Genomic DNA, 13486 nt, shown 5'->3' with positions numbered 1-13486 from the left:
CTACAATCACACAGCAATGTAAGCCACACAGAGAGATTCGCTTCACTTGCATTTCTGGAAAGGACTTTTCGGAGATACGGGACAACGGTCAAGAAACGTAGAGGAAAGTAAAAAAAAGATAAGAGCGATAAAATCGAGTAAATTAGGTTACATCGCTTCGGTGACGATCAAACATAGCACATTCATCTTGGTTATCAAAGGCAACGATACATCAGAAATTATCCATTCCCAGGAATGGGATGGCGGAAGATTGTGGTGTATATTAAGATGAAAATCACAGAATTAGAAGCAAACCAAAAGATGAACAATCAATTCGTTAGTCATAAGGGCCATAGCATGGGCCCGGTGGTGGTGTAGGTTGTTCTACAGCCGACCATCCATCACCTGCACGCTTTCATAAGGCATGTGGATCTCCGCAGACACCCAGGGCTCGCTGCCCTTGTTATGACCCACCCGCGTCAAGTTGCGGATCTTCGTGCTTAGGCTTTCATTCACGCTGCGGCCTCGTCGATGCTCAAAGGACATGCGGCGGCGTTCCAAGCCGCCGGGACGGACGTCAGTGCTCAGTGCCGGGGCGGCGGTCATCGCGCGAGGGAGAAGCCGTCCAAAGTCCTCGTTATCGAACGCAATATCGATGGTGCCCGAAGACTGGCGTGGAGAGGCCAAGGGAGGAATCGGAGGAGGTGGAGGAGGCGGCGGATTCAAATGTTGAAGCTGCGGTAAAATGGGAGGGTTTTCGGCCTGCTGCATCAAAAGTCCATTCTCGATGGTCTCTTCGATGCTCACTGTGACAGGCGAACCGCCATAGCTATTTCCGCTATTCTCTCGCTGATGGCCCTTAGCCCGTGACCGACTTGTCGAGCGGCTTCTAGGTAGCCGTGGGTTGAATCGTGGATGCATTGGTAAGTCAGTGGGCACTAGGCCAGACGGCTGACTTTCAGGGACCGGGACGGACATCGAACGGCCAATCCTCTCAGCATCTCCTTGATATCTTGCGTCGCTCAGAAGTATAGTACTATCGGGTATAGGAGGGACTGCTACAGTCTCCTCGTAACCATTGTACTTAGGGTGTCGCATAGCTCGAGGAGTCGCTGGCAAGCCATAGGGCACGTTCGACTTAGATGAGGTCGACTCGGAGCTGCTTGGACCCTCCGGCGAGCCTTTACTAGCAGTAGTTCTGTGTCGACCTGGAGTGTGAGGTGTAAATGAGGATGACACCGAGAATGGTGGGCTGTCCGGAGCAGTGCGGGCGGATTGTAATTCTCCGGGAAATGGAATGTTCGGCGCAGATGGATTGCGCGCCAGTGACAGCCGACGTGCCTCAAGTTCAGCAGCTGCAAGTTGCTTCCTCCTCTGCTCGACGAGAGCGGCTTGTTTGTTAGCCATCGGAGGCGGCTCGCGTGCTAACTCGGCCACAAATTTCTTGATCTGTTGACTGCTATCATCCGCGTACATGCCGTCAAACTTCCCGTCCTGTAACATCACAACAGGGTCTTGATCCGTATTAAGGGTGACCTCCATCTCAGGATGGCTGCGAGAGTCTGCTCTAGGACGTCTTGCTTCGTCTCCTTTTATGCTCGTATTCTTGTCCGGACGCCGGCTGCCACTTCGCTGGCGAGTCCGCAAACGCTCCCTATCACTCGTCACGAGTCTCATAGCGTCATCTGGGGTCATTGTGGGTAGTGGAAGCGGTGATGAAGGAGATCTCATGCTTGACCCTTGGCGATCCATACTGCGTCCACGTTGCGAATGTTCCGTGTTTATACGGCTGGCGGTGTTGCGACTTGCTGAACGATTTTGGCGGCGTTCAGAAGAATTACGAGAGCGTGGCTTCCGTACTCTGCTAGCACTGCGCGTTCGAGACGATGGCTTGTTCGCGGCGTTCGCATTGATCCGTGCCAGCTCTTCAGGTGACATTGGAACTGGAGAAGATGGCGAACGCTTGGCAGGTTGTATGTACCTTTTTTCGTGTCGTCCACGAGTCTCTTGAGATTCGGTTCTGGACTGGTACCTCCGACTCGAGGCTTGACTGGCCGCATCGTCCGTATTTCTTCGCCCGCGTCCAGGAGCATTCACAGTTGGAGTCTGATACTTATGCGAATGATAGCTCGCTTCACCCAAACTACTGATATACTGATCAATACTCCGACTGCTCACACTTGGGCTTCTGGCGGAGCTAAAGCTGTTCAATGTCGATGCTGGACTTCTGAAATTCACCAGCAGACTCGGTTGCTCTTGTACGTCGGCCTGAGAAGAGCCGCCTAGATGAAGCTGCAAGCCCTCTGGCTTCCGTTCCCGGGTACTTGCCCTACTATCAGAGCGCTCCTTCAACGCCTCGAAGACACCGGCAGCTGGAGAAGGAAGTCCTTTAATCCCCGCAAATTGGTCGGTCGCTGCCTGAACAGCAGTTTGAGGACTGGGTTTGTATTCTTCCGGATCGTATCGGGCAGACGACAGTAAGCCGAGACCGTCGCCGTCTTCGTCGTCTTGTTGTTCCCGTGCTTGAATCTCCTCGTTCTCAGAAGCCGAGCCATAGTCCATAGCAAGCTTATTGTTATACACGGCTGAGGTGAATGTCGGTGGATGAACGTCAATCGGCGTTTCCCCTATGGATGGAAGGCGGCGCCTGTTAAACGCGGGTGTGTTTGTCCGCCCGTTCATTGCATTGTTCAAGCTCTGGATATTGTTGAGCTTGTAAGAGCCAAAGCCACCGGGCGATAGAGCCGATTCCACCACGGCCGATTCGGCTATAGGCGTGACCCCGGGAGCATTTGTTGGTGTTCGATCATCTGACTTCAACCCGGGGAAGTTGTATTTGTGGTTCGGTTGTGAGTCAAATGATGTGATCAGCTTGAGAGCTGGGGCTTTCAGAGCTTGTCTGGTATTGGTAGCTGCAGGTCTCGCTTGCGAGCCTGGGACCATCAGATTGGATGGGTTGTTCGCATATGGTGGCTCGGGTGACTTCATCTGAGGTCTCTGGGTTATCACCTCGCTGAACGATGCCGCCTGCTGAGCCGCAGGAGAAGTCCATGGCTCCGATGGTTCAACACCAGTACACATAAAACACCGAATTGCCAGCTGCTGTTGCGAATGAGATACCACGTGTTCCCCCCATCGACGGACAAGATATGACTGGCGTTGCCAGTCTGTGGGCATAGCCAGACATGTCATCAGTATTGCTTCCAGATAGTAATTTTGAGACACGTAGACCTCGATCGCGTCGTTCCTATCTCCCAGTCCTAGTAATATGGTGGCCGCCGTGTGAATATCGCCAATCTCCAGCAGCTTCTGAACGAAGGCTTGCCCGAATTTGTTTGATTGGGACTCTCCAGACATCTGGCTGAAAGCGAGTAGCATCCAGTCAGTAACTGTCGCAGGCCCTGAATTGATCATCGAAACCATGTGGTCAGTGTCGGACTCCCCGAGCCATTGAGCTAACAGAACGGCATTGTGGCTCGCTGGAGGATGATGGCTAACTATTGGAAGTGTCAGCTATCTCACGGTGATACTCAAAAAACTCCTGAACTTACGTTCGTCTCGAATCAATCCTTCAATATCACCGTCAAAGCCGAAAACAACGCTCAGCATCTGCTGCCGTAAATCATCTGGCGTTAGGCGAGATTCATCAAGTGGTTGATGATGTCCGTAGGGCACATCATTCAGACGTGCGCGCGTAAAGGGGAACAGATCGCTGGGTCTATCTGCAGGGCTGAGTTGGACCTCATTTCTAAGACGCGAGCCCCCAGCACGAGAACTTTTAACTGAAGACATCGAAACAGATGAGGCGTAGGCATATGAAGCTCCCGACGCCTGGGGAGTATCTCGGCCGGATGCAGATGTCAATGAAAATGATGTCCCAGTTACTCCTGACCTGCTCTGTGGCGAGAATGCGCCCATTCTATATTTCCCCGACGATGCCTTGGAACTGACCGAATTCGCATGGCTTCGAGAAGAGACTGGACTGCTCAATTCCGCACGTTGTTGCCGAACAACCTCAATCTCGTTCATGTCGAATGGAGTCCTTCTCGAATTAAATGCGTTTGCAGACTCTTTTATCGTAGGTGGGTCCTCGAGAGTCCGTAGCTTCGCTTGCTCTTGTGGTAAGGACATGACACTGGCCGGGAGATGTTGTACGTTGGCCACCATCGCTGGTGCTTCGACATCGTACTGCTGAACAGTAAACTGCGGCCCTAGCGTAAAAAGCGTTGCTGTTGGCCCATAGTTCGCAAACCCGCGAGGGTTGTCGATCGTAGGGACTGGCTCGTATGTGACATGTTTCGTCCTGACATCCCAGGCCCATGTCTCTCTGCAATTCGGGCCATTAGCTACCGAATGTTTGCCAAATGCAGGCCGGATGGGGTACACCTACCCATCAAGATATTGTACAATTCTTCCATTCTTTGACCAAGCCATCCATTTTGGCTCTGATGGTGGCGAGCCATCCGACCGCTTCAACACCCTGATGACTCGAGGAGGTTCTTTTCCTGGTGGCTTCGCAACGCTCCACACTCTCAAATCACCATTTGCCGATAGTGTCGCTAGCATATCAGATTTCTGCTTGGAGGAGGAGGCATGCCAGGCCAAGGAGAGTATGGATGAGGGTCCTCGAGAGGTGGCCATAGTATGTAAAATCGTGAACGTCGGGTGGAGCGTAGCGATCATTATAGAGCCATTCTGGTAACTAGAAGAAGGTCTGTCAGCCCTGAATATAAGCAGATACTCGGTTTGAAGGTTACCCTATCGCGTATGTTCGACAGTCTGTGGCCGGTGCAAGAGCAGTTATGGGGTCGAAGATGGTGCGACAGGAGATGTGCTCCGAAGTTGACGGCTCAAAAATGATAACATCCCCCTTCTCGTTTCCTTGGAACGATGTCAGTCGTCTTGTTCCCAATCCGCATAAGAAGTGGTATACCTACCGAAAGCGACGTTCCCATTTCGCATCCAGGTGGCAACTTTGAGTTGTTCAAACGATGCAAACCTTGCAATCACAGTCCCTGTAAAGATATCCCAAACAATTGCAGTTTTGCCGACATCATAACTAAGCACTAGTCTCCCAGCACCACGCTCACTGACATTATCAACCGAAATGAACTCAATATCCTCCTTGTGGTTTTCAAAGCGTCTCTCGAGTGCCAAGGTATCATGGTGAAGGCAGGAAATCACGGAGCCTTGGGCGTATAGAAAAAGCGACGCCGTTGATGCACAGGGTTCAAACCGAGAAGTCGATGCTTGCGGCGGCGGGGTCATGGTCGGCGCTGGTGGTTTCATTGCCGAGGGTCTCGAGTCTGCTGTCATTCCAGTGTTCCATGACAAGTCGACCATTTCCAAAGAGCACACTTGTGAGTCAAGCTTGTCCTTCCGAATTTGGCTTCCTAACCTTCTGCTCGGCCAGTTCTCCTCTAGCGTAGCGAAATGGGGGGGCAACAGCAGTAGTCTCTTGAAAGTTGATGTTCGGCGACCTGGAGCAGAATAGGCTCGGGGGTGAGTGCGCGAGAGCCAAGTAATCGGTACTCAGATTATCATGCTCACAAATGCTGATACTCTTGTTTTGCGACACAATATATAGTATGGATTGGGTGTCGGCCTGGCCCAGAAGAACGGCTTTCGCACGCCTCTAAGTGTTTGGCGGAACAGAAACACAGAACTGGTGTTTATGAATAAGGATGTATAAAACGGCCGAAAGAACCACAAACAATCCAGAACAAGGCAGTGGACGAAGGTATGAGAATGAGAAATAGTAATGGGGCAATCAAGAGGTGGGGGACGATTAGAGATTCTTGAAGCCCGGGAAATGATTAAATTGAACCTGGTAAGATATGCGGACGCACGACAATGCAGACAATAGCACAGAAGGAACGATGCAGTGAGAATGAGCGTGTGAACTAAGCAGGCTACCACGTTTGGAACATACACCATGCACGAGGTAAAAAAAGAGGCTTTGTGACAAGTCGACAGGGGGTAAAGTTTTGTTTAAGAAAAGACGTTCCCGGGCCAGGAGAATCCGGGGTTTACAACAGAGAAGTTCACAAGATAGTTGAAAAAGCACAAATTGTAAACCTCGCTTTGTAAATTATTAATCTCGGATGGCGCCAGCCTCTATCTCCGCGCCGTGTGTCTCTAGACGTGCCTATAGGGTCTGAGACGTCGCAGAGGTAACGGCCACAGTCGATCGAAATATCGAAACATCAAGCAATTGGATTTAGCGCCAAGGAGGGTTGACGGCGCTTCCGAGGACCGGGATGTCACCAGCATGAGAGAGGAGGGGACTATTCTGGGACATAATTAGCGGACGATGGTCAAGAAGACCCATCGAGCGGCATTAAAAGCTGTCGGTGGCCCTCGCATGGCACACCAACTAGCATGCAGCAACGGCACAAGAGAAGCATGAGACAGTCTGTCAACCCAGCAGAGTCCGATCGCTCTCCCAGTGAGATTTCATTGCGATACTATCGGTAGGTTCTCAGTGGAGCAGCAGGATAGCCAGTTACCGTAGTATCTGGAGACCTGATCTAAACATCAAGATGAGGCGCAGTTTCTGGAGAGGGAGGAAAGAGAGTTTGGGACTATCGGAATCGAGTTAAGTCCGCAGGTCCAATTGTTGCACGGAAATGGGGGGTAAGTGTAAGACTCTCGTCCTAACTAGGCAAACTGAGCGGGAATGAGATAGAGCATGCCAGTCAACGGTGAGTTCTGCATGGCTCGCGGCGGCTGTCAGGGACCTTGACGGGCGGATCAATCTTGGGGGAGCCCCGCTTGATTGGTCCGCCCGGTGCAGAAGGCGTTTCTTCAAGCCTAAGCTGCTGCAGGCCTCATCACTCCCACGCACCAATCACCCGCCCCCAAAGCTCCGTTGTCGCTGGTCAGTAAGTAGGGCGGCGCGTAAAGGGCCATCCTGGCATCTGAATGGTTGCTCGCTGCAGCAAAGCCCAGTAACTCTGTGCCAATTGTAGAATGTTGCTCCCGAGAAAAGGGTCATTGCCAGCATCAGGCGATGTGCTGGTGGTTATCGAATCACGTTCTACCCAGGACAATGTACACGTTACTTGAGAGACCAAGGTTAAACCTAGGAACGCTAGGACTCAAGTACAGACTTTCCTGCCGAGACAAGGTCTGTGCTTTGAAAGTTGGGGGATTTGTTTGGACGAATCCAGCGATAATGAGATAATTGCATACTGCCAATGACCAGTATGCATGGTTGGTCACTGGCAATGTCAAGGCAGACCGAGCCGTCTATGCCTATCACCGGAGCGAACTGCGACTGTGACACGGGAAAGGAAACCGTCCTTAACATTGCCGGTGACTATGGCATCGCACGGTGGTATAGCCGTAGAAAGTCACTGTGATTGTGCCACCTCAATATCACCTTCAAACGATCTCAAGCGATATGGCATGGACCTGGGACGATGACGAACGACGTGGACGAGTCTTTTGTGGTGGGACATTGATAGTGGGTGGCGGGAGAAATGTGATGTGACTAGCAGTGTGACTAGTCTAGTGACTGGCTTCCTTAGCGTCTGTGAGAAATCCCCAATGATTGCGGGGTTGGATGAGGCGCTCGTTCCACTGTCTCAGATGTTTCAAAGAAACGGTGGAGCTGCCATCGAGAACGTGTAGAAGCTGGTTTTCTATAGGCGGGAAACTGAGTGCTTGAAGTATTGTTTGGTCCGAAGCATGCTGAACTACTCAGTAGAAGCGGGTGCCGTAGCCTGTATGACTTGAGTATAGAGCGGCACAGAAGAGTTGGCCAGATAATGACAGGATGCAGACATAGCTAAGGATTGGAATGAAGGGGTCAACGCAACCAATTGAATGATTAAGAAAGAGTCCATGACGGCCGAGTCGATAGATACAAATTTCATACTACATCCATAGAACGGACAGTTACTATTCTCGGCCGGGCCTAAGCGGGGCGCGATAAGGCGGATTGTCCTAATGATCACATGACCATACACAATTCTGCCGGTGCTTTTCCTCCGCGGCGAAATATCGGCCCGTGATATGAATTTCCGCCATTTCCAAAATCTTTTGGCTTCAACCAAAGCATCGTAAGGCATAATTAGGTTCTAAGGAACAGTATCATATTGCCTGTTTTTTTTTTTTTTTTTCCCTCTTGAACGACTCCAGAAATCTGGATTTATCACCACCAAACACCTCCACCAAACACACATCACAATGGGTGTGCAAAAGAAGACTCGCAAGTTTGCGCAGGTCGGTCCGCGCCCAAACTGCCCGAAGAGAGTTCCATACTGATTCCAGTCTGCCAAAACAGATGAAGCGCACCATCAAAGCCCGCGATGAGCGCCTGAAACCCGATAACAAAAAGCAAGAGAAGCCCAAGGAGAACGAGTTGACCCGTCACATCCCCGTCGCGCCCTCGAACATGTTCTTCGCCGCCAACACTGCGCTCGGCCCGCCCTACCACGTTCTCGTCGATACCAACTTCGTCTCGCACGCCATTCGGGCGAAGCAGGATCTCCTGACCTCTATGATGGATCTGTGAGTTTGTGTGATCCTTTGGATTGGTGGCAATAGGGATGATGCTAAGACTTGTGGAATCAAAGTTTATACGCGAAATGTATCCCGACATTTTCGGATTGCACGATTGCCGAGTTGGAGAAACTGGGCGAGAAGTACCGGTTGGCGCTCCGGACTGCCAAAGATCCCCGATGGGCGAGGGTGAAGTGCTCCCACAAGGGCACGTATGCAGATGACTGTATCGTGGATCGGGTGAGTTGAGAACTTCAGTCAAAGCGTATGTGTTACAGCGCGCTAATTATCGCCCACTCCAGGTTTCGAAACATCGCATCTACATCGTGGCGACCAACGATAAGGATCTGTGTCGTCGTTTGCGCAAGATTCCGGGTGTACCGATTATGAAGGTCGCCAGAGGAAAGTTCACGATTGAGAAGCTGCCCGACTCTTTGGATTAGATTCAGCAACACATTCGGGATGGGTCCGGATTGGACAACAGATGTTATTACTTCTTCTTGATACCACTTAATCGCACGATACTGCACGACTACACGACTCGAGTACGGATCTTCACACCGTGCCCAGGGCACTTCCTCGTCTAACGAGATCGCACCTTGTCTGGCAGACCAGGTTGGCCACCACTTGACTCCATTTGTGAATGTGTGAATTCAGTCTGCAGGATACGACGAGACACGACATACGAAGCTTGCGAGTCACGTCACACAACCACAACGATACCCGGGCGACGACGGTTTGTGGGGCATGCGTGGTAGATAGTCGAGGGTGGCTTGATGGCCATGTCAAACCAGAACCTAAATAGAAGATCAGAGAGCACAATGAAGCTTCGACGGCATCTAACAGTCATTCAAACCTTGTCAACCCTACTCTTTAGTAGCATGCATATCTCGTACTATGAGTCACAAGGCTCAATCCATAAGCAGCCAGCTCCAGCAAGCGGGGAAACAACAGCCTTATCTATACCGATAACCCACTCGACCCCAACAACAACAACAACCGTTCCAACCACCATCTTCAACATCAGAAACCACCTCAAACACAGCCCCCGCGCAGCCAAAGCACAATGACTACTCCAGAATCCGAAACCATCGTCATAATTGGGTGCGTCCCCATTCCCATCCCCATCCTCATCATTCCTTTCCCCTCATCCACCCACTCACCCTACACACAACCACCAACCCTCCTCCAACCGACACACTAACCCACCCACAGAGCCGGCGTAATAGGCCTCAGCACAGCCCTCTACCTCCAATCCCACATCACCACCAGCAACAACAGCACCAAAATCCTCCTCCTCGCCCGCGACCTCCCGCACACCACCTCCCTAAACTACACCTCCCCCTGGGCCGGCGCGCACTACCGACCCGTCCCCGGCACCGACCCGCAACACCGGCGCGAAGCCGCCCAAGCCCACCGCACATACACCCACCTCCAGACGCTGGCCAGCACGCAACCGGGGGCGGGCGTCGCGCGCTGCCCCGCGGTGGAGCACCTCGAGCAGCCGCCGCCCGGGTACCTCGATGCCGTGGCCGTGGAGGCCGCGTATGCCCACGTGGACGGGTTCCGGGTTCTACCACCCACAGAACTACCGGAGGGGGTGCGGTGGGGGGCGGAGTATGAGACGGTCGTCATCAATTCGCCGGTGTATTGTCAGTGGATGCTCCGGGAGTTTGTGCTGCGCGGCGGGGAGGTGCGGGAGTATACGTTGGGGGATGTGCGGGAGGCGTTTCTGGTGGGCGGGGCTGGACAGGAGGGAGGAACGAGGAAGGTGAGGACGGTGGTCAATTGTTCGGGGTTGGGGCTGGGTGGCGGAGATGAGAAGGCTTTTATTATTAGAGGTAAGAAAAAAAAAAAAAAAAAAAAAAAAAAAAAAAAAAAAAAAAAAAAAAATCCCCCCCCCCCCCCCCCCCCCCCTCCTCGGGCTTTGTGGTTGTTTGCTCGTGTTCTGGTGGTGGTGGTGGTGGTGGTGGTGGTGGTGGAGGAAGCTCTACTGGATCGATGCTGCTGACACACAACACCCCAAATTGTCTAGGACAAACCTGTATAGTTCGAAACCCGTGCTCTGTGACCATGACCCGTCAGAATAGCGATGGGTCGTGGTCGTTCTGTATCCCCCGGCCGCTGGGAGGCGGCACGATCATCGGCGGCACCAAGCAGCCGCATGACTGGGATCCGAACCCGTCGCCGGAGACGCGAGCCCGGATCCTGGCGAATGCGGCCAAGTGGTTCCCTTTTGCCGAGGGGAGTGAAGGGAAGTTCGATGTCATTCGAGATATCGTCGGGCGGCGGCCGGCCAGAGAGGGTGGCATGCGGATTGAGGTCGAACGGCTGGAGGCCGGCGATGGGGAGCGCACGGTTGTCCATGCTTACGGGGCGGGTGGACGTGGCTTTGAGCTATCGTGGGGTGTAGCTGAGGATGTGTTCAAGCTCATGGCGGAGCATGGTCTCGTCCAGCAGAAGGCCCTGTTGTAAGTTATTGCTTCTGCGATGAAGGCTCATGATTGACTGGGCCGTGCTATAGCCATTTATAATCACGACAACAGCAAGCCCTGATTTCTGTGGCTCGAAATTTTGTGTACATTATGATTAAAACTCCCTTCTCCATCCAACTGTTTTGTATTGACAAATAGGCTCGAAGAACAGTTCCGTATATGAGAGAAAGGAAAATGAGATGAGCTGCCCAAGAACGCCCTCGTCCTTCGAAATGTGAACCAGTATGTCGGACCATTATCTAGGTTTTTTTCTGGAGCACTTCGCCACCTAATAGCAGTAATCGACTCTTCAGAAACCTGGAAGAGGCGGCAGAGGCGCGAAAAGACTTGGCTTGCCACTGCAGATGTCTCTATGATCAGCTGGCATAGACAGGTTCTGCAAATGGTCTGGTGCTTCAATAATCACGGCCATGAGACGGGTTTCAACATGAAATTCGATATGGCAATGAAACATCCAGATACGTAAAGGCTGGCGAAGTTAGCTTAATGAAACGAAGGCGAGAGGTATGGGTACTTATCTGGATTCATTGCCTTGAAACGAAGGACAGCATGGCCCTTGGGTTCGACCATGAGAGTGTCTCGTCGCGACGGAACTGCCGAGATATTGCCATAGCCGTTGAAAGCACCACCGTTCGGGTATGTACGTTGGAGGATCTGGAAGTCATGTCCATGCAAATGCCAAGGGTGCAGGTTGTTGTGGTTGTTGTTGATGACAAGCTCCACGACTTCACCATACTCGACCACATATTGATTGATGGAACCATATATCGACGGGTCCAAAGACTCTTCACTGCCGGCAGCCAAGGCTGTATACAAGGTAGGCTCCTTGGGAGTTTCGTACGTGTTGCCATTGATAGTGTACGTTGGAACACCGTCAATCTGGGCATAGTTGAAGTCCAAGACGATTTGTCGAGACACTGGCTCAAGCAGCGGAAGGCCGTCTACCGGTGTGAGCGTTACGTCGTCCAAGAACTCCAGACTTGCGTTATGGATCTGAATGTCCGGGGACGGTAAGAAGGGCGCATCTTCATTGTACATCAGCCATGCAGTACCGTTAGCATTGTATCCTTCAGGCATTGCGCGGTTCTCTCGGATAAACATCTCGTCAATATCAAGGCCGTCCCAGATTGCGTAGTTCCTGCTTGTGTTATTCTTTGTTGTCAAGAGTAGGTCGAGGCGCTGTCCAACAGTCATCCGCAGGTATTGAGGTGTCGCAAGTTTTGGTTCCACGAGAATGCCATCAGCTCGGACGACAGTCAGATCGTGATCCTCAACAATGAACGCATGTCCGGCCCAGTTTCCCATGCAGACAACGTGGATGAGGTAGGTCTTGTTCGGCTTGACTGGGATCTTGGTTCCGACTGCATCGTTGAACAGAACCGCATCTGGCAACGGCTCTAGTCCAGCCGGCCCGTCCGCTGGGTAGACGTAATCTTCGGTGAGCTGGGGCATCTGTCTGTTGTACCAATCCGAGAGTGTGACAGTGATCTCCTCGTCGTAATGGAAAGGTAATGGTGCCGTGTCGTGAACAACAATCGGTCCCCGAATTCCATCGGGATACTGGCCTTCTTGGTGGGAATGATACCAATACGTTCCGGTTTGATTGACCTGTTTTGTGTGTCAGTAACGCCCCCAGGGTCATCACATTAGAATAGAGCCCATTACCGGAATAACGTATCGCATGCGCTGCTTTGGTTTGATCGGGCATTGAGTTATGTCAGGTACACCGTCCATGAAGGTATTGTAGTTCTGATGAAATCCATGCCAATGGATGCCGGTGGACTGGTTTCCGAGGGCATTGTAGACATCTACCACCAAGTTGTCCCCAATGTGGACGTCTATCTGTGGACACGGCCATTGACCGTTGATACCGATAATCGGTCGCTCGACACCATTTGGTGCTGCGTTAACCCATGTGATGTTCCAGTCGAGATACACGTTCTTGCCGAATGCTTCTTGTACGAGCCCCGGCAGGCCCAGAAGCAAGAAGGTTCGGAGCATGGCCACTACCGTGAATTTATCATCCACGAAAATTGAGTGTGGTAAACGAGGAGTGCTGAGTATATACGATTAGAACTTGAAACTAGAAAATGAAGGACGAAAGTTAGCTAGGATAAGAAAAATCATTCGAGGACGTAAGTGTATGCATATCAATACGCCCACTGACCCGTCTCGGCTTGTGTCCATCCAAAGTTCCAAACAAACACATGCCTTGAAAAGACCGTGATTAAAAATCGAAAAGTCGAGCGCAAATGAGGGACTCCTACCTCGCACTCGGAAATTCTTGTAAAACACCGTAGAATGCTAACATGCAACTTTCGTTTCTGCAAGGGGCAAGGCTAGGGACCATCCACCACCACAGCCCCAGCCAGCCAAGGAAATCAGCCTCCATGTAGATTCCTTCCTAATCCACCCTTGCAAGGAATTTCCGAGTCATAATCGCGTCGAGTGCCGGTGGGTTTATATTTTCCTATACACCGAATGATTGATGCCTAGTGGCGGAC

At 51.9% G+C, this 13486-nt stretch overlaps 4 protein-coding genes across 4 annotated transcripts; 2 read left to right on the top strand and 2 right to left on the bottom strand.

Annotated features, from left to right (window-relative positions):
* Window positions 1-102: 102 nt before the first annotated feature.
* BO86DRAFT_84144 (WD domain, G-beta repeat protein) lies at window positions 103-5416 on the bottom strand. Its single transcript, XM_025677727.1, has 5 exons — window positions 4917-5416; window positions 4737-4860; window positions 4370-4681; window positions 3531-4306; window positions 103-3476 (listed from the first exon to the last, which is right to left on the bottom strand). The coding sequence occupies exons 1-5, from the start codon at window positions 5320-5322 to the stop codon at window positions 364-366; spliced, it is 4731 nt and encodes a 1576-aa protein (XP_025528084.1). The 5' UTR covers window positions 5323-5416; the 3' UTR covers window positions 103-363.
* A 2672-nt stretch (window positions 5417-8088) lies between these two features.
* BO86DRAFT_388919 (rRNA-processing FCF1 family protein) lies at window positions 8089-9326 on the top strand. Its single transcript, XM_025671988.1, has 4 exons — window positions 8089-8208; window positions 8270-8496; window positions 8562-8727; window positions 8790-9326. The coding sequence occupies exons 1-4, from the start codon at window positions 8173-8175 to the stop codon at window positions 8928-8930; spliced, it is 570 nt and encodes a 189-aa protein (XP_025528083.1). The 5' UTR covers window positions 8089-8172; the 3' UTR covers window positions 8931-9326.
* Window positions 9327-9354: 28 nt separating this feature from the next.
* On the top strand, window positions 9355-11131 carry BO86DRAFT_361406 (FAD-dependent oxidoreductase). The gene is made up of 3 exons (XM_025669860.1): window positions 9355-9591; window positions 9703-10328; window positions 10523-11131. The coding sequence occupies exons 1-3, from the start codon at window positions 9554-9556 to the stop codon at window positions 10960-10962; spliced, it is 1104 nt and encodes a 367-aa protein (XP_025528082.1). The 5' UTR covers window positions 9355-9553; the 3' UTR covers window positions 10963-11131.
* A 140-nt stretch (window positions 11132-11271) lies between these two features.
* Window positions 11272-13179, bottom strand: abr1 (multicopper oxidase abr1; the record flags this gene model as incomplete). The annotated part of the gene is made up of 4 exons (XM_025676614.1): window positions 13150-13179; window positions 12648-13065; window positions 11529-12590; window positions 11272-11451 (listed from the first exon to the last, which is right to left on the bottom strand). The coding sequence occupies exons 2-4, from the start codon at window positions 12981-12983 to the stop codon at window positions 11272-11274; spliced, it is 1578 nt and encodes a 525-aa protein (XP_025528081.1). The 5' UTR covers window positions 12984-13065; window positions 13150-13179.
* Window positions 13180-13486: the final 307 nt, after the last annotated feature.

Source organism: Aspergillus japonicus (genome assembly GCF_003184785.1).
Source record: "Aspergillus japonicus CBS 114.51 unplaced genomic scaffold BO86scaffold_21, whole genome shotgun sequence".
Lineage (NCBI taxonomy): Eukaryota > Fungi > Ascomycota > Eurotiomycetes > Eurotiales > Aspergillaceae > Aspergillus > Aspergillus japonicus.
Note: the sequence above shows the minus strand (reverse complement) of the source record. Positions and strands in the feature narration are given on the sequence as shown.

Excerpts from the sequence above, each read along its gene's own strand:
- BO86DRAFT_388919 (XM_025671988.1), top strand. The coding sequence starts at position 8,173 with ATGGGTGTGCAAAAGAAGACTCGCAAGTTTGCGCAG. Across the intron at positions 8,209-8,269 it reads AGACTCGCAAGTTTGCGCAG|ATGAAGCGCACCATCAAAGC; the intron begins GTCGGTCCGCGC and ends CTGCCAAAACAG. Across the intron at positions 8,497-8,561 it reads CTGACCTCTATGATGGATCT|TTTATACGCGAAATGTATCC; the intron begins GTGAGTTTGTGT and ends GTGGAATCAAAG.
- BO86DRAFT_361406 (XM_025669860.1), top strand. The coding sequence starts at position 9,554 with ATGACTACTCCAGAATCCGAAACCATCGTCATAATTGG. Across the intron at positions 9,592-9,702 it reads GAAACCATCGTCATAATTGG|AGCCGGCGTAATAGGCCTCA; the intron begins GTGCGTCCCCAT and ends ACCCACCCACAG. Across the intron at positions 10,329-10,522 it reads GAAGGCTTTTATTATTAGAG|GACAAACCTGTATAGTTCGA; the intron begins GTAAGAAAAAAA and ends CAAATTGTCTAG.
- BO86DRAFT_84144 (XM_025677727.1), bottom strand. The coding sequence starts at position 5,322 with ATGGTCGACTTGTCATGGAACACTGGAATGACAGCAGACTCGAGACCC. Across the intron at positions 4,307-4,369 it reads ATTGTACAATATCTTGATGG|AGAGACATGGGCCTGGGATG; the intron begins GTAGGTGTACCC and ends CCCGAATTGCAG. Across the intron at positions 3,477-3,530 it reads AGGATTGATTCGAGACGAAC|TTAGCCATCATCCTCCAGCG; the intron begins GTAAGTTCAGGA and ends CACTTCCAATAG.